Source organism: Halictus rubicundus, chromosome 12 (assembly GCF_050948215.1).
Source record: "Halictus rubicundus isolate RS-2024b chromosome 12, iyHalRubi1_principal, whole genome shotgun sequence".
NCBI classification, from domain to species: Eukaryota; Metazoa; Arthropoda; class Insecta; order Hymenoptera; family Halictidae; genus Halictus; species Halictus rubicundus.
The window spans coordinates 3603528-3625318 of NC_135160.1; the positions used below are offsets into that span (position 1 = coordinate 3603528).

The following is a 21791-nucleotide window of genomic DNA, read 5'->3' on the forward strand; positions in this document are numbered from 1 at the left end:
GTTTATATTTTGTTTCCACATCTACCATTTTCATTCAAATAAGCAATTGTTTATATTTCGGTAATCATTGTTTCCCATAGTACATGTAAAACATGACGCCAAAGGGATCTGTCAAACGTGGACAGAACCCGGTCAATTTCTAGAAGAACGACGTAGTAAAGGTTAGAGAACATAGTTACCATTGCAAATTTCTATCAGAAAATGCATTTATACTGGAAAGGGGCTACGACCCGAATAATATAGCATAGCTACCGTCTGGCAAGTGCGTAAGCACACGCGTGTATGCGAGAACGAGAATCGGACATCGACACGGGATGGTGGGGGTAGTCGTGTAGACGATAAAACTACGTGTAGCTCTCTCTGCCGTTCAGTGCACGTTCAGAAAGCAAGAGGTGACGTTCGTACCGTTTCGAATCGGTCCGCGAGAAAGCGAAAACCCTCGGCCGATTAAATAAATTTCGCTGAGAAAAGCACAACGCCACCGAGCACGTAGAACACAGTGACACCCCTCGCAGGGTAGTTGACACACGGTGTTGCGCGCGCAGGCGCGTTCGATTCGAAGTTATCGTTTCCGACGAAACGAGCCCCCGTTCACGGAACTGTTTCGAAATATATATTTCTTATCGTCGAGTGAATCAGTTTTCTGGCTAATCGCGACGACACAGTGCGAGGAAAGGAATCTCTGGTGATCGATCTCGGGGAACTGCGAGAACGACATTTCCGATCGACTGTTACTTTCATTGAAAGATCCGGTCCCGCGTGAAGCGATCGACGGTGTGCAAAAGTTGTTGGAAACTGGCGAATCGGGCGTTCGCATAATCAGAGAGGGGAAAAAAAAGGGATATACCTTGAGAGGAGAGATAGTGATTGGAAACTGTTCGGGAGATCCTGGTCGAGTAACTGTCCCGCGAGCCACGCCTATGGAGACGCGATGAGCTCGAGGATCGCCGATTGAGGTTAGAGCGAACCACTCGTCGAGACGATCGGTCCGGATTTAAAGTGCGTCCGTTGGTGCGTGGCGTGCGACGATTTTATTTGTACACACTGTACGTACGTACGTGCGTGCGTGTTCCACGGAGGAGTGCCAGCCCGAAGAGAGGAATAATGTCAAGCAGTGTTTGCCACGCGCCCCTGCCAGCACGAATGGAAGCGTTCACCACGCGGCTCTGTCTCCGTGCTGCCGACCAATATGAGCGGCTTCTGCAAGCTCACTTCAATAAGGTACGTACTGCGAATTATCCGCTGTTTTACTATTATTCGCCTTCCACCGACGTTCGAAAACTCGGTGCCCCGTCCTAGTGCGACGCGAACGTCGCGAACTTCGTTTCGCTAATCGAACTTAATCGAAGTGCGAGAAACATCGATGATGGACTTCAGATTATACGATACTGTCACGGGCAGGGCTGGTTTATTGTGGGGTTTAAACCTTTGGAGGACCGGGATGGCCACTGTAGCCGGTGCTGGATTAACCAACAAGCAAAGTAAGCACGTGCTTATGGCACCGGTAGGAGGGGGGCGCCACAGAAATTTTCGGAATTCGACATCTTCCGATAATATTTCTGTTTGCGTGCACGTGCGTACGAAAGAATATTGGAAAGATGCGAATCAGTAGTCATAATCTTTTAAGTGCTTAGGGCCTCTAAAGGTCCTAATCCGGCACTGACTATAGTGGCCAGCGACAAACTTCGGAATTTTGCGTTCTGCTTGCGTTCTGGCCATGGGTAACATGTTTGTAGAAGGGTTAGTAAGGCCGATATTAGCGATCAGTTACCCCATTCAGTTTTCCGAGCCGGTTCTTATTTTTCTTCTATTTTCCTTGTTTATTTTTTTACAGAAGGTTAACCCAGTATAATTAGGTAGGCAGATAAAGTTGTTTATGTTTTTTGCAGGAGCTAATGAAAATATATTCTAATGATATTCTTCTTTAGCCCGTTAACTAGGGAATACTCATTAACCTGCCATATCATGTTGTATGGATCATTTGAATGCATTTTATCTCGGTCCTCACTGAATCGATACATCCAAACACTTCTATTATCACATAACTCGAACCTTAAGGAGTTAATATAATATGTAGACAGCAGTTATTTATGCAAAATAATATATCTTCTATCTTAATTATTCTAGTAGGTTGAAAACAATAGTATCTTCACCATTTTTGTCGTAAATGCATTCCACAGTCTGGTAACAAGTGGAGAACGGATTTTACGCGTTCATGCCAAAAACGTATAGGTGTAATTTAACACGGTAAAACTGTTAGAAGAATTTAAAAATACTGTTATATTATTTTCAACCTATTAAACACGTTCAGGAAGGAAATAAATTTCTATCACTTCAATTTGTTGTAATTCACGGAAAAAAAATTTTATTTTACATAAAGATCCCTTGACTAGTAATAAAACATGCAAACGAACTTTGAGGAGATTTTGATTTTACGTAATTCATATAAATTCTAAAATTGAAATTCGAAACGTGAAGATCTTCAATCTTAGATTGAATACGTAAGCCGTGGAGTCTAGAAACTGGTCGGTGGCAGACAGACCGTCGCCATGTTGACTCGTGTGTAATTCAAAATTTGATGCCAACATCGTATCGATTTAAATTGGACCTTGCGAACTGGTCTCGTATTTTTAACGAGCCGCTTTTTCGCACGGTTCCCAGCAAAAATCCTGTTGCCAATTGCAACGTGTACACGGGGTCGGCTCTTTGTGTGCTCGTAGGCTGCCAATAAACATTGGCGTAAACCGCAGGGGCCACCTGGTACAGATTCGATGACGAAAAGACGCAGACAACACCACCGGGCCTTTCGAAATTCGAACAGTCGTCGGTGGCCTTCGACGGAGGCAAATGGATGAATCGATTCAAGGATCGCTTTACATTCGCGAACAGGAAACGCGGTTCTGAACGATTTTTAATTAAACCGTTCCATCGACGTCTTATCCCGAATTACTCGACTTGTATTATCATCGAATGAGAATGCTAAATAATTATGGACGTATGAAGCAGATATTATTTTCTTGCTCGCTGTTTTAAACAAAACGAAAGTTGTTGTAAAATTGGTATTACGAGTAAAATTATTTTTAGAATTAAATAATTGTAGAAATATGGACACACAAATGCAAGATTAATATTTTGACTAAAAAAATGATTTATAACACAATCTTCTAGGAGATGATTTATAAAAGGAAATAAGTTAGGAATATTGAATAACGTCTTTGTTATTAAAAAGGTCAAGATTGATCAGTACTGAGGGACTCGTGTTCTCAAACGTGTCTGGTCATTGATCACTGTTTCTACTTGCACCACTGGCGAGGACGCGATTAGGTTGACCTTGTTCTAAACAGTTTGATCTCGTTTTTAATTTAAAAATAAAACGCCTGATGCATGGAGGAGCATGTCAACGTCGCCACAGCATTGTAAAACATTAAAACTAATGTTTAAAAATTGGAGTTACGACGGAATTATAGTTCTCGCGATTTTCTTTCGAGGAATCGCGTTGAGTTTAACGATCGTAATAAAATCGCGCTAGTCGCTCGCAAATTTATCGTTTCACGTGGAAAAATGCGATTTCCGCGAATCGTTTTCGTCGATCAGCATGTGCTCCAGCGAGAAAGAAAACATTCGACGCGGCTTATGTTCGCAACCGGAAGCAATTTATGCCCGCGGACGCGCAAATAACGTACGAAATTGAATTGTCTGCGGCGTGGTTCGATTTCAAATGGGCCCGATTAGCCACCCGTCCAGTTTGCTCCAATCATTTTGATTATTATAATCGCGGCGTTTGCATGCCGTACGACAACGAACGAATCACTGCTTCAATAGTACTATTGAAGCGATTCTATAAATAAATTGAACGGGAAACCATAATAACCAGCTGTCCGATGGAGCGAACTGCAGTTCGACGATTTATATTGATCGGTTTGGAGATTTAACCATTCAGGACGGATTGCCGACAACAAAAGGAGCATTGTCCAGTTCGCAGAAACGAAAAACGATTCTGAATTCACGGTCTTTTGTATTGCCATTCAAACGATTATTTCACCATTTCAATGTTTTATTTAAAACAGTATTCAAGTACTAGGGTAAGGGACCCAATTACCGAAGGGGCGCCAATTACGGTTCCCATATTAATTACACTTATTTCTAAAGCATAATGAATAGTAAAGAAGAGATATCAAATTTTTTCATTAAAATCAGTTAATATATACGTTAATGTCGCCAATTATAAAAATTGAAGCAGAAAATACAATCGCTTGCGTTAAAAATCTCTTTGAAAATATTTGCAGAGTAAAAGTATTTTGATCAACTAATTAGTTTCTAATTGAACAATTTTAGATGGAAACTGGGTCAGTCGAGTTGAAGGATCAGCTTCTCCGATTCTGTTCGGATAATTATTTTTTTGCAAGTGAGCGATCACCGCTATAAAAATATCGCGGGGAAGTTGTTTTCGCGAAGAAAATTGCGGATGCTGTTTATAGCGATCGCATTTAATGAAACGAAGAATCCGGAAGACCGGTAGGCTCTCGAGAAGACTCCATATAACTCGCAGAATATTTCGAAGAATGTGGTAATCCACAAGCCGCGCGGTTATTGCAATTACTACATTCTCCTTGATTGACGTCGTCGGTTACGTAGTAAGAGCACGTATACCTTGATTTCCACGGTGTGTTAATGCTGTTCGATTAGAATGAAAAAAAGGAGGCAGTTCGGAAGATGAATCGCCGGCAGATACCGATCTATGCATTTTCGTCGTGCGCGGAATTAACTGCACAGGCAAACAGGAAAATTCATAAAATTCTAGAATAATAATTACACTATTATATTCGAAACTGCGTTGTCCGCAGATTAACAATTTATCGACGTTGCTTCCGATCTCCAACGACAGTCCGCGAAAATGCGAATTTCCCGACGAGCTAATTATAATTTTCAATCGGGCCAGTAATGTAACATTATCGGGATCTAACGTGAAAAAGGCGTTATCGTTTCGTTGCTTGCGGCAATTTCAAACTGGAATGCAGCCGACAATGTCGGGACCGTTGAAGAATATTAAAACAGTAAATAAATGTAGGATCAAGGAAATGATTCGATCTTGTCGAGGAAGAAATCTAAATAAACTTCGAGCCAAGGCGAAAGCCAGTTGACCAGCTAAGAACATTCTATACGCTAACAATATGTACGGTTTCGCGTGGCGCAAGAAATATTTTCAGAGCAAAATGTACTTGGTCAGATTGTTAATGGATGCGGGAATGGAATTGCATAAAATGAAAAAATCACGATTTCTAGACTAGGTACGTGGCGCACGTACCTGGCCACTCGACCTCCCGTTGCACCGGACCACGCGAAGCGTATCTTTCACGTCATAGGAATTATTTTATACCATATTCACGCGCACGCTTATGGGCACGTTTAGTGTCAACCAGCCTCCACCGGGAAAGTAAATACCCGGCCGCGAACGAAATCCGCGATTTATGGTCCCCGGGGGTCCACGAATCATTCTTCTTCCGCAAAATGGTAAGGGTCCTGATAACTGTGCCAATTACTGTGCCAATTATACTTATTTTTAAATTCATGAAAAATTGGAGATCCAGGTTTGAGGATAAATTTAAATTTCGAATATAATTTTATATCATGGGGGGGGATTTAAAAATAAATTTTCAGAAGAGCTCTCCAGCTAAAGATGAGTTTAAATGGTAATTTAATTTTAGGCAAATTTTAGCAGCGACAAATTGGCGAAAAGTGGTTGAACACGGGGTCCAATGATCCTCAGACAGCGGTAGATCATTAATAAACTGGTCTCACGCGGTCACTCGTCCGGCAGGAAGATGGAATAGTAATAAGACGAAAGTATCTTTCTGGAGTTTTTTCTGTGATCTATCCGTCTGCACGCTCTTGCGAATTTCTAAAAATTGATCCTCGATTTCCCTGAGTAATCGCGTGTAAATTTTCTCCGCAAGTAAAAATGAATGATATTGATCAATGACGGAATCCTGGACGATCCTTCGCGTGGGAAAAGCCTCTCGGAATACTCACGATTGTTCCACGAATCTGCATATACCGGTCGATCATTCATTGGATACATATAGAGTCCGCGTAGATCCGAGTATTTTTAGCACGGCCTTCGTTTTACCGTTTGTTGATTTCACTGTTTATAAACGCGTAAATATAATTAAATATAAATAAAGTAAATATAATTAATGTAGGCACAGTAATTGACACACCCCCACAGTAACTGGGTCCCTTGCGTTGGTGCGAAGCTAAATCTTTGGCAAGAGAAAAACTGATTTCACTTGAAAAATATATTTGCAAATACTTTTCAAGCCACACCGATAATAATTTCTTGGTAATGTTAAGATTGCACGTAAATACCAGTCGAAAAATTCTGTTTTGAGAAAAATACAAATTTCACGGAATAAATAGTTCTCGAGTAAAGAGAGATAAGATATGTCCTTTTATCTTAATAGATTCTCAAGAAATTAATACTGCAGCGTGCACGTTGAGATGTAATTATTTAGAACCCGATGAAATTAAAGTAAAACATGTGATAAAACCACAAATTTACAACAATTCTCGGAAGTCTAATCGACTGTTTACGGCGCGCAAGCATTCGGATTTATCGTTGATCAGATGTCCGGCCAGATAAACAATCTGTGTGTATAAACAAACGTGAAAGCTGCCGTGCGTTCTCGCAGATTATCTACACGGCCGATAACACGATCATCAATGAAATTCTTTCCGTGGGGAGATTAATAACTTCGTTCGGATCAATTAATTTATTTACGAGTTTATATGTATTAACAACCATTATAATTATGTAACTTCTTATCCGATATTGCGCGGGCTTTGTATAGCGTGTGTTTACAGTTATTATATCCGTTTATTGAAGTGTATTTACATACTTTGTCGCATCAGATTATTTTTTACTTGTATTATTTTTTTTTTTGGAATTTATAATTAGACCCTGATCCAATTAAGTCGAAAAACGCTGAGCGCAATATTGAATTACGTGATTTCTTGAAAAATGAAGACACGTTGTTCGTGCTGCTAATTTCACGCGTAATAATAAGTTAACATCGCGGACATTATTACGCTAGTTACGCTAATTATTGATTATGGGAACGTTTCTACGTTGAAAACATAGCGATTCGTATTAAAAAATCGTTTTCCTTTCCTCGTGTGCTGTCACGATAGTCATTAATCCCGCTTACGTGGATCCATTTTTAAAATAATTAATTGTTTACTGAAAGCCGGAACGCCGAGTGCGACAATAGCTTCATTAGTATACACGTGTTCGCAGGATTGCGTAACGTGGAAATACTAATCGCGGTACTATACAATCTCGATGCAAATCTTTTTTTTTCCATTAGCGTACAAAATTGTCGTAACCAATTAATAGACTGCGTACGTTATTCGTGCGTTTATGGCAAGCAAAACGTGATAAGTCAATGTTGCAATCGAAACGCGATTTATTGAAAGATAAAGCTTTATCTCAATACATAGTAACACGCATAATCGTACTCATAAATTCCTTCTAATATTTGTTCGCGAACTCAGACACCTAGCTTTTACTCGTTTTGTTCATAAAATTCGCCGACCATTTATGCAAATTTGGAAAATTCCTTGGTTGTGCGACAATGCAGTTAAAAGTTTCACGTGTAACAATGAGACCGTTACCTGTATTGTTGCGAAATGGGTCACACGCGCAACTGTCTGCGATAGAAAAAAGAAAAAGTGGAATGCTTAATGAGTTAAACAGTAAAGTTCAATGATAAATAATGTCACGTTTATCCACGTAATTTAATGAACAGAGAGAGAGAGGGGGGAGGGGTAAAATGGAAACGTAAACACGCGATCGAATCGCTTTACGTCGACGACGGTATAAATTAAAGTCAAGCTTGATTTATAAATTATGTTTTTCCGGTGGGGTCACGTTTACGCGGGGGATCGTCCGTCGACGTGTTTCAGAGACCCCGTTTGTTTAAAGTGACAACAAGTAGTATACACTGTAACCGCGCATCATGCCATTGACGTCGTTCTGCCGTATTAATATCCGCGTTGCTCCGTTTCAGAAAAAGTTCCCTCCGCTGTTTGCTCATTCGTTCATCGTGTGCTCGTCGTTTTTCCTCGTACCTGCTACTTTGAGCCTAGATAATTCAATAAAGAACGTAAATTTATAACTGTTTTCCTCTAAAAAGCTATTTTACCTCAGAAAAAAACGGGATGCATGAAACAGGACAAGGGAGCCAATTACTGTGGGGGTACCAATTGTAATAACATTAACTGATTTCTATAAAAAAATTAATATTTTTACAGCATAATATCCATTATGCTGTAAAAATAAGTATAATATAGCCACAGTAATTGGGTCCCTTAGCCTAGTTGTCTTTGGTGCAAAATTACAATTCTGTGAAACGCGTCAAAAGTATTCATCCAAGTTTTTAGCCATTTTTTAACGATATAGAATGATTCCTCATCTTTGCGCGTTAAAAACATTAGTTTCTCGCGCAGCGTAAATTCAATAGAAAAAATCAGAGATAACATTTATAAAACGATTTGTCGCACGATTTCCCGACTGAGTTTGTTATTAAAGTTTCATGAACCGTTGATACGGTAGGGGCGAGGCGATCAGAAATTTCGGCCCTGAACGCGCCAATAACATGCGTCGCGCAAAATCGAATTTCGATTTAACGATGCGGGACATCCGCGAATTTCCATCGTCGTTCCGCATACAAATTCGTCGCGAAACCTTGTCGGTTCGTCGATTTTATTCATTTCGCATGGGGACTGGACGCCGCGGCGCTAAAAAAGGAGCGCCTCGTATCAGCCGGATCGGAAACCGACGCACCTTTTAAATAGATAAAATCGCTGGACGGAGATATAGCCACGGTGGTCGTTTGATATTCGACGTGGAGGATCGCGTTCCTTCGACGTGGCACAGTGGTCTAAAAAGCGGTATTCCATAGTTCACGACACCTACATACTGATTTTCTTCGACCGAGGTACGACCGATTCAATCCACCGAGGAATCGACAATCGATCGATGGTTCCTCGCAATTGGCTTCAGGGATTTGTTCAGAATTTGGTATTGCAGTGCTGCAGACAATATTAGGGGTAGTTTAAGTCATCGTTTCGCTGGCCTCGAATTTGTTTATGAGATACGAGCCTTCCAATTTAACCATACTTGCGTATTCGAATTTTATATATTCTCGTGAAAAGATATCTTTCCAAAAATTTTTATTTTCTGAAACTATGCATGCGATTTAACGGAACTTTTTCTTATTTTGCTTCGTCAGGTTTCGTCTACTTAAATTTTTATATCACGGAGGGTTAACCTCTTAAGCACTGTACGCCACTATAGTGGCTTCCGTGGAAAGGATGAGTTTGAACCGCAACGCCACTATAGTGGCTTTTGTGCATTCCGCGGCCAGGCGCGCCGTCCCTGGGAGACGGAGTTGCGGACAAACGCGCCGTACCTAGGAGATACAGTTGCGGACAAGCGCGTCGTGCTTAAGAGGTTAATAAGGAAGCAGTAATTATCACAGACGCGAAGACTGCAAAGATGCGAAGACTCGCGTTTCATCAAGTTTGAAAGAATGGTCCCGCAATTCTTTTCCCGAGCAAAAGATTGACAGTGTACTGGAAGGATTCGTGGGAAGCGTGCGCACCGGGGCGTGATTTATGTGTCTGGCCCTTGTTTGCTGTTTCTACTTGCCCGAGCAGCGTCGACGCTAAGGTTAATTCTGGATCGATCTTGTTTATCCGACTTGCGCGCACGTAAACATCGCGGTGCTCGCACCGAATAATATTATATTTTCCGATCCGTGTTTGTAAACATTCCGCTTAACTAATTGAAGATAGACACACAGAGGACGCGGCCGCTCCGATCGTTCACAGTCTGATTCACGGCGAATGCACTATCCCGGACTTTATTTATCCTATTTCGGACTCGTTAACCCGTCTATTGCGAAAAACGGGTTTCTCGCTGTTTTCGAAAACAGGACACTCTCGAAAGTCCTTTGGAAAGTCTCGGAGATAAAAGCGCGTCGGGAGAACCGACTCCTCGGAGACTATCGTTTCGGAATACAAAGAAAAACGAACGGCGTTTTTTCTTCGCGCGAGCTTGAATTTTTTCAACTTTCTCTCTCTCTCTCTCTCTCTCTCTCTTTCCCGAGCGGGTTCTGACTTTCACGGGGCAGACGAGCGCGGTCGCATTTTTCCAAATCATTCTCGCGCATTGACGCACGCGGCCCCCGAGGTCATTGCCGTGTTCCGATGGAATTTAGTCCGATTCAAATTGCTCCCGTGCCGTTTTTTATCGGGCACAATTTTTCCTGGAAATTCCCACGCCGAAAATTGTCAAGACCGATGACCGATGATTCGCGGCGATTAACTGTGAAGAAAATGATTGATCGTGTCAACGCGAATCGCGTGCATTTCACTCTACTATGTGACAGTGTTTCTTCCTATCCCGCGAGCGTAACTTGCAAAATTATAACAGTCGAAGGAAATCGGCTTCGGCTCCGGAAACCGATAAAAATGTTTCATGAATCGTTCGCTGCGCTATAAATTGTTTTTTTTTTTTTGTTCATGATCGGTCGTACATATTCATGGGAACGATCGAACCTCGAGTGTTTCGCGATTAACAGTTTATAAAGTTGTTGTAATCCGCCTAACTGCATGCGATCAGAAAATCGTAAATATTCATGACGATCGAACGTCAACGGTGTTTTTCTAACCGTCTGTATAAATTATCGCGCGGCATTGGCTTCGACGATACCTTTTGCAAATATTGGAACTTAATTCGCAAATGCAGTCGCCCGGCGTTGATCTGAATGCATTAATACTTGCGATTTCACCGGAACAACGAGCGAGATCTGCAGTTCCGCTAATTAGAACCCGCATTGCGTTTCAAAATTAGTATTCGGAGTCTTGTTAAATGCAGTTGCATTGCTCCGGTTAGTGCGCACGATGTATTACTTCGTACTTTGCGCTTGAAATAGTCGAAAGAGAAAAGAATATTGAAGACCGAAAAATCATGTTTTTCAGACCGGGGAAGATGTCTTCGAAAAGATTTTATCTCGTTAAAAAATAAATTAAGCTGAACATTTTTGTGTACGTAACGTGATTAGTTAACATGAAAATTTAGTTAAAAATCGTAACTGCGTTTCCAGCTTGAAATTTATTGCGATTTTTTGCTGAGCAATTTTTCCGTGAAAATAGGAAACTGCGTTTTGGAAATTGTTAACACAAGGTTTACAGAACACTGAAAGTGACTATTTTGCTTTACTTTGTATAAGTAACGAGAACGTGTAGTACCCACATTTTTAGCAATATTTTAAAAATAATATATGCCCACAGAAAAAAATTTGCTGAATAATTTCTGATGTAAAAGATATTAGAACCCGCCATTTTGACGGATCCCGTAAACCTAGTGTTAAATAAGAATTTCGAAATGGGTCGTTTCCAGTATCTCTTGTCGAACTGGATACAGCGGGACCGCGTTATCTCGCGGCCTCTGCCGTTGTTAAACGTTAAAACTGGAACGGTGCTCGATTGAAACTTATCTGCAACAATGCAATCTGAATACACCGGTGACGTCAATGCTCCGTAAAACTCGGCTCTACTTACGAAGCGAAGCGAGTTACTTGCGAGCCTCTTTTTCCCTCGTGCGTCCGTCGTCACGATACACAGCCGAAGGCTAAGGCGAAGGTGTGCGACTTTATGATTCCGTCACGGTCCTCGGGCGAAGTACCATTTTTTTAAAAATTCGACTTTCATATTGCCCCTCCCCACCTGGCGGTAAAGCACACCTGGTCGCGTGACCGAAAATTCCCGTCGCACGCGTTGAAATCTTCCCAAAATTAACGCGACGGGTCCCTCTCTTTACCCAACTTAAAATCATTGTTTATTCCATACCGCTGGAAATGGAATTTCAGCACTGACATTTCAATCGTACACCACTCTTGTACGCAATAACCATTTGTTAATACAAATCCTACCGAAGATGTCAAATTTTATTCTTGCCAAGGTGAAATACCGGATTCTGAGCTGTTACGCGATTTCCTGTCCTTCTATATGTAACAATTACCGGTCGCAACCATGATATTTGCAAGGACCAAGCCCATCTCACCCCGCTCCCTGTAACAGAGGCAACAATCGAACACGTTATTGTGTTTGCTATTATCAAACAGACGCGTATCACAGGTAGGCAAGGTCGGTACACACCGGGAATCCGCTGACAGCTGGCACAGAGACAAACCTCTCGACAATATGGTAATCAACTGTTACTCGAATGATTATTCAATTATGTGAAGTATTTTCTTTTATCCGATTACGGCGCATCCGACGATACGCGTAAGTCTCCGCAAAAAGTCCGAGGCTTCTGCTAATCAATCAGAGTACTTCTTCAGTCGGTCGATGACTAGCATTAGAAGACAATACCCACATACCCTAAAACTTCACCCTGGCGGAAAATTTTCGAAAAATTTCCTGAGCTCGCTGCGAGACATATAGATTAGGCAAATGTGAATTTTAGTCTTTGGACCATTTTAATTATACTTCCTTAAATATTTTTACCTCAGATTGTGCATTTTATAATCTCCTAAAAATCTACATTTATTTCGACTTTCTCAAGCGTTGCCAATGGGCCATGTCAACTGCACGAGTTACTAGAAATTGAATAAAAAAATCTTTCTGTAATCTAGATTTGTCGTACAATAAAGCCAAAAAGCTTTCGTCACCGAGCAACGTTCAGTTTTGTCTAGGAAAAATCGTGACTGAACAACGTTTCGGTCAACGATGTGCCTCTCGTGATTTGGCATTGTGTTCGCCACGATCAAATACGCCGGGCAACGCGGTGTACATACAAAGACCTTGCCCGGGCGTAACACGATCGCCGGGGAACGCGGTGACGATGAAAAGCCGAACGAAATTGCCGATCGAGAAATCGCGAGCTCGATTCCGCGATGTCCTCACGTCCGGACCTTGCCGGCTAGATTAAAATGAATGGCGTGTGTCACGGTAATCGAAATCCACGGTTCACCAGCCGGATCCCGATGATCGGCATCGAGGCACGCGTACCGCGATAATAACGTGCCGTTAATAACAAATACGAGCCTTCGTTCCGCCGAGGAAGTGCAATAAACCGGACCGTGGATGTCGAACCGCTGTCTTGTTCTGCGGCGCTTTTACCTGCTTTCTACGCAGCGTTGTCTAACCACTTCCTATGTGTTATGCACATCGCTGTTGTGCGTCTATAATTTTGCCATCATCATCAAATCGGTCTGGACTGATCTGTGAAAAAGATGCGAATCAATAAATGTGGTCCAAATATACTGGATGTCCCAAAAATAGACTTCTTTCGGAGGGGTGGGATTCCCCGGATCATTCGAAGCAACTTTTTCCTTTGCGAAAATCTTCTCCGCGGCCTTGTTACGGAGTTATTAAAGAAAAACGCGGACCAATCGGAGCGCCGCTGCAGCGCACGCATTTTGACTCAGCCAATGCCAACGCCACGCTCAGCGAGCCGCCATCCGTCCGTTGTAGACGCGCTGTGATTGGTCCGTGTTTTTCGGTAATAACTCCGTAACGAAGCCGCGGAGAAGATTTTCGCAAAGGAGAAAGTTTCTTCAAATGACCTTGGGCATCACCTCTCTCGAGGAAGCACATTTTTGAGAAACATTATAGAATATCGTGATTTCTTTTAACTTGTCGGGACCTTTTCAAACATTCCATAAAAATCAACTGGAACAGTTCCAAGTACGTACGTGAAGTCTATTGAAATGTTCAGAAGGAATTACAATAACAAAATGGAAAATTGGAAAATTTCATGTTTCCGATTATCTTCTAACGCGGAAGAGAAAATTAGAATTAAAAAATGCTGGGAGAGACCTAAAGGAAGAGTAGGGGACCCAATTACTGTGCCTATATTAATTACACTTATTTTTAAAGTATAATGAATATTTAAAAAAGAGATATATATAACACATATATTAACTGATTTCAATAAAAAAATTTAATATTCGTTATGCTTTAAAAATAAGTATAAATGGGTAATGGGTACCCCCACAGTAACTGGGTTCCTTACCCTACTGGCACCAAAACATATAGACGTTTATTGTTAACTTTGAACATCAAGAAAAACTTCTTGTCCTCGCGACTTTGCGGTTCGACCTACGCCAACTTGCGCCACCGACTCACAAAAAAAGTATGCAAATGCTCCTAATCGTCGGTTATTTTGCATTTCGAGGTATAGCGGTCTATCTTATCGGAATCCACCGGTTCGAAACGGTCACGTACCGATTTCTCGAGCCTGTAAACGCCGATCTTTGCCCGAGTCGTTGCAACTGAAATTATTCTGATTTTCTTCGAAAGTTCGATTAGCATGGCAAACTTTCGGGATGAATCCTAGCCCGATGCCATGCTCTCGATCATTCAATCAGACGGTTTGCACGCGATTGCATAAACGTTCAGCGTCGACCGTCCAATTGGCGAAATCGTGGCCATTCTACCGATACACGGGGCCGAGGAACGCACGTGACGCGTCATAATCGGATCAATTGGTGCTCGCGAAGCGCTAATTAACGTCGATCAGTCGCGAGCAACACGGCAAACTCGATTAAAGCTTTTGTCCCGTGCAGCACGTGGACGGCGTGTGTGCTGGAGATCGTTTTCAAACGGTTTCGTAACACGCATGATCCATTAAAAACACTGACGTTGAAAAGCGTACAACAATTTTTCATTTTTCAACAGCCAGGCCATTCTTACAGAGTTCGAACTTCCGGAATGTTTCCGTAGAACGATTCCGTAGATTCTTCCAAATACAATAAAAAAATTTTCTGTAACACTACGAACGGTTAAACATGTTTAAATAATGTTCAAAGAGAGAAAAACTTTCTTTCATCGATTTTTTCGGACATTTTGTATTTATTTTGAAAACTAAGGGCCTCGGGTGTAATCAAATTAGTGATGAAGCACACCATTCTGCTGAAAAGAAGTTAGAAGCGGAAGTCATCAGTCCACGCAATGTGCTTTTAAATTCTTGAGTCTCGCGTACGCCGTATCTGCTGCATGGCTTCAATGATCGTTCGCAACAACTTCATTAAGTTGTTAGTACATAGTCTGTCTCTATAGTCTCTTGTGTTTTATCTGCAGATACCTTATGCAACCATCATAATTAGCGTTGCATAAATGAACACATTTTGAGTCATAGGGAGTAGCGAAATATTGACTGTACGTACGTGACGTAACCATATTAATGAATTACTCGTGATCTGCAAATGCAAGAGGGTTGAAAGAGTAACGATAAAGATTAGATGAATGGCCATTCGTCATTGCATCTGTGCTTACGTCCATTGAAGTCTCAGGTGCCATTTTAACACAGTATGGCACAGAAGGCTGTGGATTTTTCAATAGCTCCTTCGACAGTTATAACAATTTAATAGTTTAGGATTGTTATATGAAATATGATTTTTGAGCTTCCTTTTGGTACAGCACAATTATTGAAAATCTTATTCATAGACTTCCGGTAGATAAAGTGTTAATTCTTCACACTATTTGTGTGCTAATTTAGAATACAGAAGTACTGAATTTGATCTAATACTTCTGATGGACGATCTATTTTATTCTATCTATTTTATTGTTACATGGCGCCACAGTGTCGGCTGGATTAAATTCTTAGTAGATTCCTCTGGTTACAGCCCTCGAAGAAGGAGCAAACGCGGCTGAACCATAACTCGAGCCAGAAGGAACATCGGAGGCAGAAAGATGCGTCTTCGAGCAGCACCTACAGCGCTTTTCGGCAATGGCGGAGGAGCACCTCTGCGGGGTCGAACAGGTCCAACAGCGTCGGGTCAAACTCGTCCGGGGCTCATCCGAAGGTTCCCACCGATCCTGCGACCATCCAGAAAATGGAGCAGTTCCCGATGGTCCTGTCCGACGCCTCCATGCCTGAAGAAGATCTCTCGCTGAAGTTTCTAGCGCTGGTACCGATCATCCTAGCACCCATTAAATTCGAAGTAAATAACAAAGAGACGAACGATACCCCGAAGACTACCGTACGCACATATCTGTCTCTTCCCTTCGCAGAAGAGACTAAACGATAGAATTATTGAGTCCGTCAAAATGGCGGATTTTCGTCTCTTTTTCAATTCGTACAATTGTACACGTTGCCATAAAAATCCTACGAAATTTGAATAAAAGTCAATCCTGTTATGAAGGAATTTATTGCAGATAAAAAATGAACTCGATTTGTAATTTGGAAACCTTTTCCCACATTTTTAATTTCGATGGAAACTGGAATAGAAAGTCTGAATGCAAACCGGAAGTACATAACCGGTTGCCCGGTTACTGGCATAGGGGTTGACTTTATCTGCTTCTTCGCGCTGCGTTTAAATATCGCTCACGCTTTAAACATTTTCTCTTTTTTTCCCGTAGAATGCGTTGGATCTAACGGCACCGGCGAGCGACGTTCTACTGAAGAATAGATTGAAGTCCTGGTTCCAGTTATCTGGCCACCCGGATGGCTTCGCGCCAGCCGGACCCGGCACTGTTTGGAAACGAAAGACCGGAGGTGCTGAGAACACTGAGAGGATCGTTTACGAGGCTCTCAGCAAGGACAAAGAGCTCAGAGATTGCGTGCCGAGGTGAATATCCTATCCTTAAGCTGTCGCCAAACGCCATTTCTCAATTCTACCTCGAAATTTCAAGTTACAAAGTCAATTGAGCAATGTTCCTCAAAATTGGTGCGTCGAAGGCATCTTCAAAAATCGTTTAAACACGTTTAAACCGTTACATTGTTGAGAGTCTAAAGAATCATCCACCTAGCTTTTACGGTCGAGGTAGAAAAAAATGATTAAAGTTAAATAAGAACTAAACTCCGGTATGAAAATGTATAAATTCAACGCATCAAAGTCTGTACAAGTCTCTTCCGGTTATAGAAATGTGAAAATAAAGTTAAGAATTGTTATCTAAACGCGCCAGCTTCTTCCTGTAAGGACAGTCATTTAAAGGAGATTTTTGCAGATACTATCGGGAAGTGGAGTACAAAGGCGAGACGTTCATCGAGCTGCAGGATCTGCTGTTCGGCTTCAACGATCCGCACGTGATGGACATCAAGATGGGCACGAGAACGTTCCTGGAGTCCGAGGTGTCGAAGACGACCGCCAGGCCGGACCTTTATCAGAAGATGATCGCGGTAGATCCGAACGCGCCAACCCAGCAAGAACACGAGCAGCGTGCCGTGACTAAGTTACGGTACATGCAGTTCCGTGAGCAACAGAGCTCGACCTGCAGCCACGGGTTTCGAATCGAGGCTATGAAACTGCCGGGCGCGCCGCCGATCACCGACATGAAGAAGGTGAAATCGCACCAGGAAGTCTTCGACACCATGAAGCAGTTCCTCGGCAGGCGAGAAACCACGCGGAAGAAGCTGCTCGTTCGCCTGAAGAACCTCCGGTCGAAGATCGAGGCCTCCGAGTATTTCAAGACTCACGAAGTATGCACCCTTGCTATCCCCGAAGCCACAATCTCATTAACCCTTGCGTAGACTGTCAGAATCTAGGAACACGTTCAGAACTGTAATACATAAAGGCATTACCTATTGCTACTTTGTTGAACTGATTTTTAAACAGCAAACAATTTCTTATTCAGTTGTGCTCATTAGTGGTGGATTTTATGCAGCTTCTGTACGAGTCCCCCATCATAATACACTGCCTAAATATTTGACAGAGTAGTCTAAAATAAAATATTACAGTCAAACCGCAAAAGTTAAATGTAATAATTTTGTTGTTTCAGATAATTGGAAGTAGTATCTTTATGATCTACGACAATGACAAAGTCGGCGTGTGGGTGATTGACTTTGGCAAAACGCAAGCGCTGCCCAGTGGGATGACAATGACGCACAGGAAGCCGTGGGAGCAGGGCAACCATGAGGAAGGATTTTTATTCGGTCTGGACAATCTGATTTCCATGATAGAAGAAGTCGATTTATCACAGGCTGCATAATTTGATGTTGCCCTAAATATTCGTATATCTCCGGCACTTGTGTTCGAAAGTCGATCAAATTGTGTATTGGTAGTAACAAATTAATTCAGGAGTATTCGATTCTCCCGTAGGAAAAGTTTTAGATCCTTTATTCGTTTTACAAATACTTTTCTTTTTTTAACAGAATTTATACCTAAGATTTTGTAATACTGACGATTTAACGAACGCTCTACCATCGAATCAGTGTTGTTCAAATTTTCCGTAGAACTTTCTCCATTTCTGTATTTAAAGAAATAGACTGTGTACATAATTTGAAAATTGCTTGACGCATTTTGAGGCGATTTGATACAATTTTATGAACGCTGATAAATATGACAGGTATTCAAAGCGGAAGACTGCTTGCTACTGCATTTTTCTATAAAGATTTTTAGTAGATCCGTAAATCCAACTTCGCATTATAGTTGGAACGTGTACAAAGTTTATGACTAATGTACAAACGTAGTGAATTAAATGTAATCATTTAAACATTATTTATGAAACGTAGATGCTAGGATTCGCGCGTTATCTTGTATCATCAATGAAATACTCGTTGCAAAGAGCGTTATCGATTTTTCATACTTCTGCTTTAAATCATTTCCTTCTTTAACGTTTAATCGGTTTCGAAGAGAATAACTCGCATAATATATTTATTCTTTTCGCATTTAAAGTAAGAATTGTACAGAATAACATATTATTGCAACTATTGAGCAACGAATACGAAGAACAGTTGTAACAGTATATAAACAACTGTTTAAGATCATGATTAGAATTATTCGAGAAACGAATTCCTTTTAAAATCTTTTGCGTCGCGCATTTTGTCTTGATATTATGTTTCAAAACTGCTAATACAAGTAAAGAAATATTTTAAATATGTATATATTAGAGAGCTTCCTTTGAGATTCAGTTTCCGTAGAATTTATTCGATAATTGATTCCATGTCAATATCGAGCAATTCCTCCATGGGTTTTGGCTTTGAATTAATGATGGACTCGTACCATCGAACTTCGGCAGCTGCTAAACACCTTCGGCTGTATATATAAAAAAAGATCAGATTACGGTTCTATGCTATCGTATTCGTAGTCATTTTTATATAGATTCGAAACACGACACTGTGTTAACAAGTTTTTTTAATATTTATGCCGCTATTATATGACGCTGCTACTATATTTTAAAACTTATAATACTAACATCTCGGATCGTATACTTGGTGGTTTTCTTACGGGATTCCAACCGGAAATTGGTTTTTGATTGGTTACCATTACACCTCGAGTGCAGAAAGATAACATAACTTTAGTTAAATTCAGATCCTGAAAACATTTGTATTAATTACATAAAATTTCAATTGTCTTAGGAATAATCTAATGTAATTTATGCGTAATAATATATTATTCTCCGTCAATACTTTATAAAGCGGAATGTAAAAGACTGTATAACTAAATATAAAGAAAATAACAAACATACACGCCATTCATTATTTAATGTGTCTGCTACACTCAAAATATTCGCACAGGCATTCACTTCCTCGATTCCTCCCATAGTGTTTAAATAATTTTCCTGCAAAAAGTTCAAAAAAACTGTCGCTTGCGATTGGAAGTACGATGCGATGTCGTCGGGATCATGGACGAATGTCCAAGAATCTCCATTCTGAACTTCTACAAAGAATTTGTTAGTAGAAAGATTGATTCTTCAAAGTTCATTGCTCTATGTATAGCAATATTTACTTTTTGGATTAATTACCCGTCCAACGCCATGTAAAAGCCCCAAACTTTCTTCCCGGATAGTGCATTTATTCTCTTGTTGTTCCTTGGGAACTAATAAATATAGCATCACAGCATAGTGTTCAGAAATGGAGTAGATTCGTCTAATTAATTATACACACCTTTCAACGAAATAAATATAAGATTAAGGACTGCGTTTCTGATATCTCCTATATTATTGGACAGTATTTCGTCAATTTTATCTTGCGACACACACACAATGTGACTAGCAATTGAATTTAGAATGTCTCCGATTCGTTTTAACGCATTTTTCATTGCAGCTTGTGTAACAGGATTTATGCTAAATCACGAAGAAGTTAAACTATAATAATTGATCAAATATTTAGAACTAATCCAAAATATTAGATCTACTCACTTGATTAAATCTATACCAAACTTTTCTCTTATATTGGGTGGAAATAATTTTTGCAGTAAGCTTGAGCTCCCTATTTCTGTACAAACAAAAACTATAGGTTCCCTCCCCATTTCATAGTACTTCCTAAAATTAAAATGCAATCATTTTATTGTTAATCATATTCTAGGTGAAACACTTTCTAGAAACGAGAAGATTGAATTTACTTAAACTTTTTACGAGTTTTACTGTCTCTTACTATCTAAAAGATATATAGAAAATGATTGCTTACTCCAAGAGAGAAGAGAAACTGTCTTTGTTTTCAATGTAGACATTCGGGAAGTCCTTTACAAGAAGGAGACGGCTGTGATAAGTACTTAAAACCGAACTGTACCGAGTAGCCCTAATTAAAAATTCCTCAAACCTGTCTCCTTGTCTCATTACCCTATCTGAAAATTGATTATTATTTCTTATATTTTCATTAACCCCTTAGACCCGACATCAGTACGCTGTACTGACTCTAAAGAATATATCAAAATTGATTACAGAAGTTCAGATTCTTTCCATACAGTTTTGTTTGCTTTCTAGGATTTGAAAATAGTCAAACTGTCAATCCATCATCGTGTCTGAAGGATTAAAATCATCGATTTCTAATTAAATATTATTTGATATATTTTATATGTGAAAAATAACTACTATTTTCATCCATTGCTTGATCGATGGGAGTAATCCACTCTGTAACGTTGAACCCACTTTCCTTGGCAAGTACTCTAATCGCTGCTGTCTTCCCACAACCGGATGAACCGGATAGAACTAATGCAGAAGGTTTACCCTTGTGAACTTTGTATTGCAACCAGTCTGCGATCTCTTGCCGCTTTTGTCTACTAACAACTAGTTCAGCAGACTTTTTTGGTTCGCAAGCTTCCAATAATGTCGACAGACTGCTAGTGCACTTTTTCTTGGGAGCTATCTCGTAAGTTGTAGTAACATTAGATACAGTCCTTTCTAATGATTCTAATGAATTCCGTGTCTTTGTAACTGGCGATTTTTTGGCAGGTTCAAAATCGAATGATGACATAAGCCAACTACTATTTTTCTAATAACACATAAAGTAAATTTGATTGGCAACTTTATTATGTACACACAGCTACTATACTTTACGGTAATAAATGACAATATTTGTATTATAAATTTTGTAGGAACCTACCTTTGAATTTGCCATATTAACTTAACGTTCTATTTCAAACGAAAATACACACTGTCAAAACCAGATTAACCTCTGCACGAATTAATAATCGAAACAAGAATTTTCAATTCATGGTACATAAATTATTAACTATTGCATGTTTTTAATCAATTTCTCTATTTTACACATAACAACATAAATACATAGTCGATTTGTATACAACTTTGTACAATCATTTTATTTTGAATGTCGTGCCATGTAGCAGACGACAGTTCATGTATTAAAAGAATCTGCGTATGTAGTAAAATAATAAATTAACGGGTTTTAAAATTATAAATATTTGATTGCTATTTTTCTTTAATTTAATATGTTTTAATGGTGCCTTTTCAATGATCTTCCTAAATATAAGTAATTTGTTTGTAATTTGTTGACATGATTTAGTACGCGACTTAGCATCATAGAGGACTCACAGAATCCT

At 40.3% G+C, this 21791-nt stretch overlaps 2 protein-coding genes across 5 annotated transcripts; one reads left to right on the forward strand and one right to left on the reverse strand.

Annotated features, from left to right (window-relative positions):
* Positions 1 to 356: 356 nt before the first annotated feature.
* Positions 357 to 19474, forward strand: Ip3k1 (inositol-trisphosphate 3-kinase-like protein). Of its 4 annotated transcripts, none has more exons than XM_076798553.1 (5): positions 357 to 1221; positions 15680 to 16013; positions 16432 to 16640; positions 17020 to 17491; positions 17791 to 19474. In XM_076798553.1, the coding sequence occupies exons 1-5, from the start codon at positions 1190 to 1192 to the stop codon at positions 17998 to 18000; spliced, it is 1257 nt and encodes a 418-aa protein (XP_076654668.1). In that variant the 5' UTR covers positions 357 to 1189; the 3' UTR covers positions 18001 to 19474. The 4 variants fall into 4 exon arrangements, with proteins under 4 accessions (XP_076654668.1, XP_076654666.1, XP_076654667.1 ...); XM_076798551.1 differs by having other exon boundaries at positions 358 to 1221; positions 15696 to 16013; XM_076798552.1 differs by having other exon boundaries at positions 358 to 1221; positions 15696 to 15980.
* Positions 18649 to 21787, reverse strand: Rad17 (Rad17 checkpoint clamp loader component). Its single transcript, XM_076798550.1, has 9 exons — positions 21335 to 21787; positions 20824 to 21223; positions 20420 to 20576; positions 20152 to 20274; positions 19898 to 20076; positions 19740 to 19829; positions 19480 to 19670; positions 19207 to 19325; positions 18649 to 19046 (listed from the first exon to the last, which is right to left on the reverse strand). The coding sequence occupies exons 1-9, from the start codon at positions 21347 to 21349 to the stop codon at positions 18935 to 18937; spliced, it is 1386 nt and encodes a 461-aa protein (XP_076654665.1). The 5' UTR covers positions 21350 to 21787; the 3' UTR covers positions 18649 to 18934.
* Between the last annotated feature and the right edge of the window lie 4 nt (positions 21788 to 21791).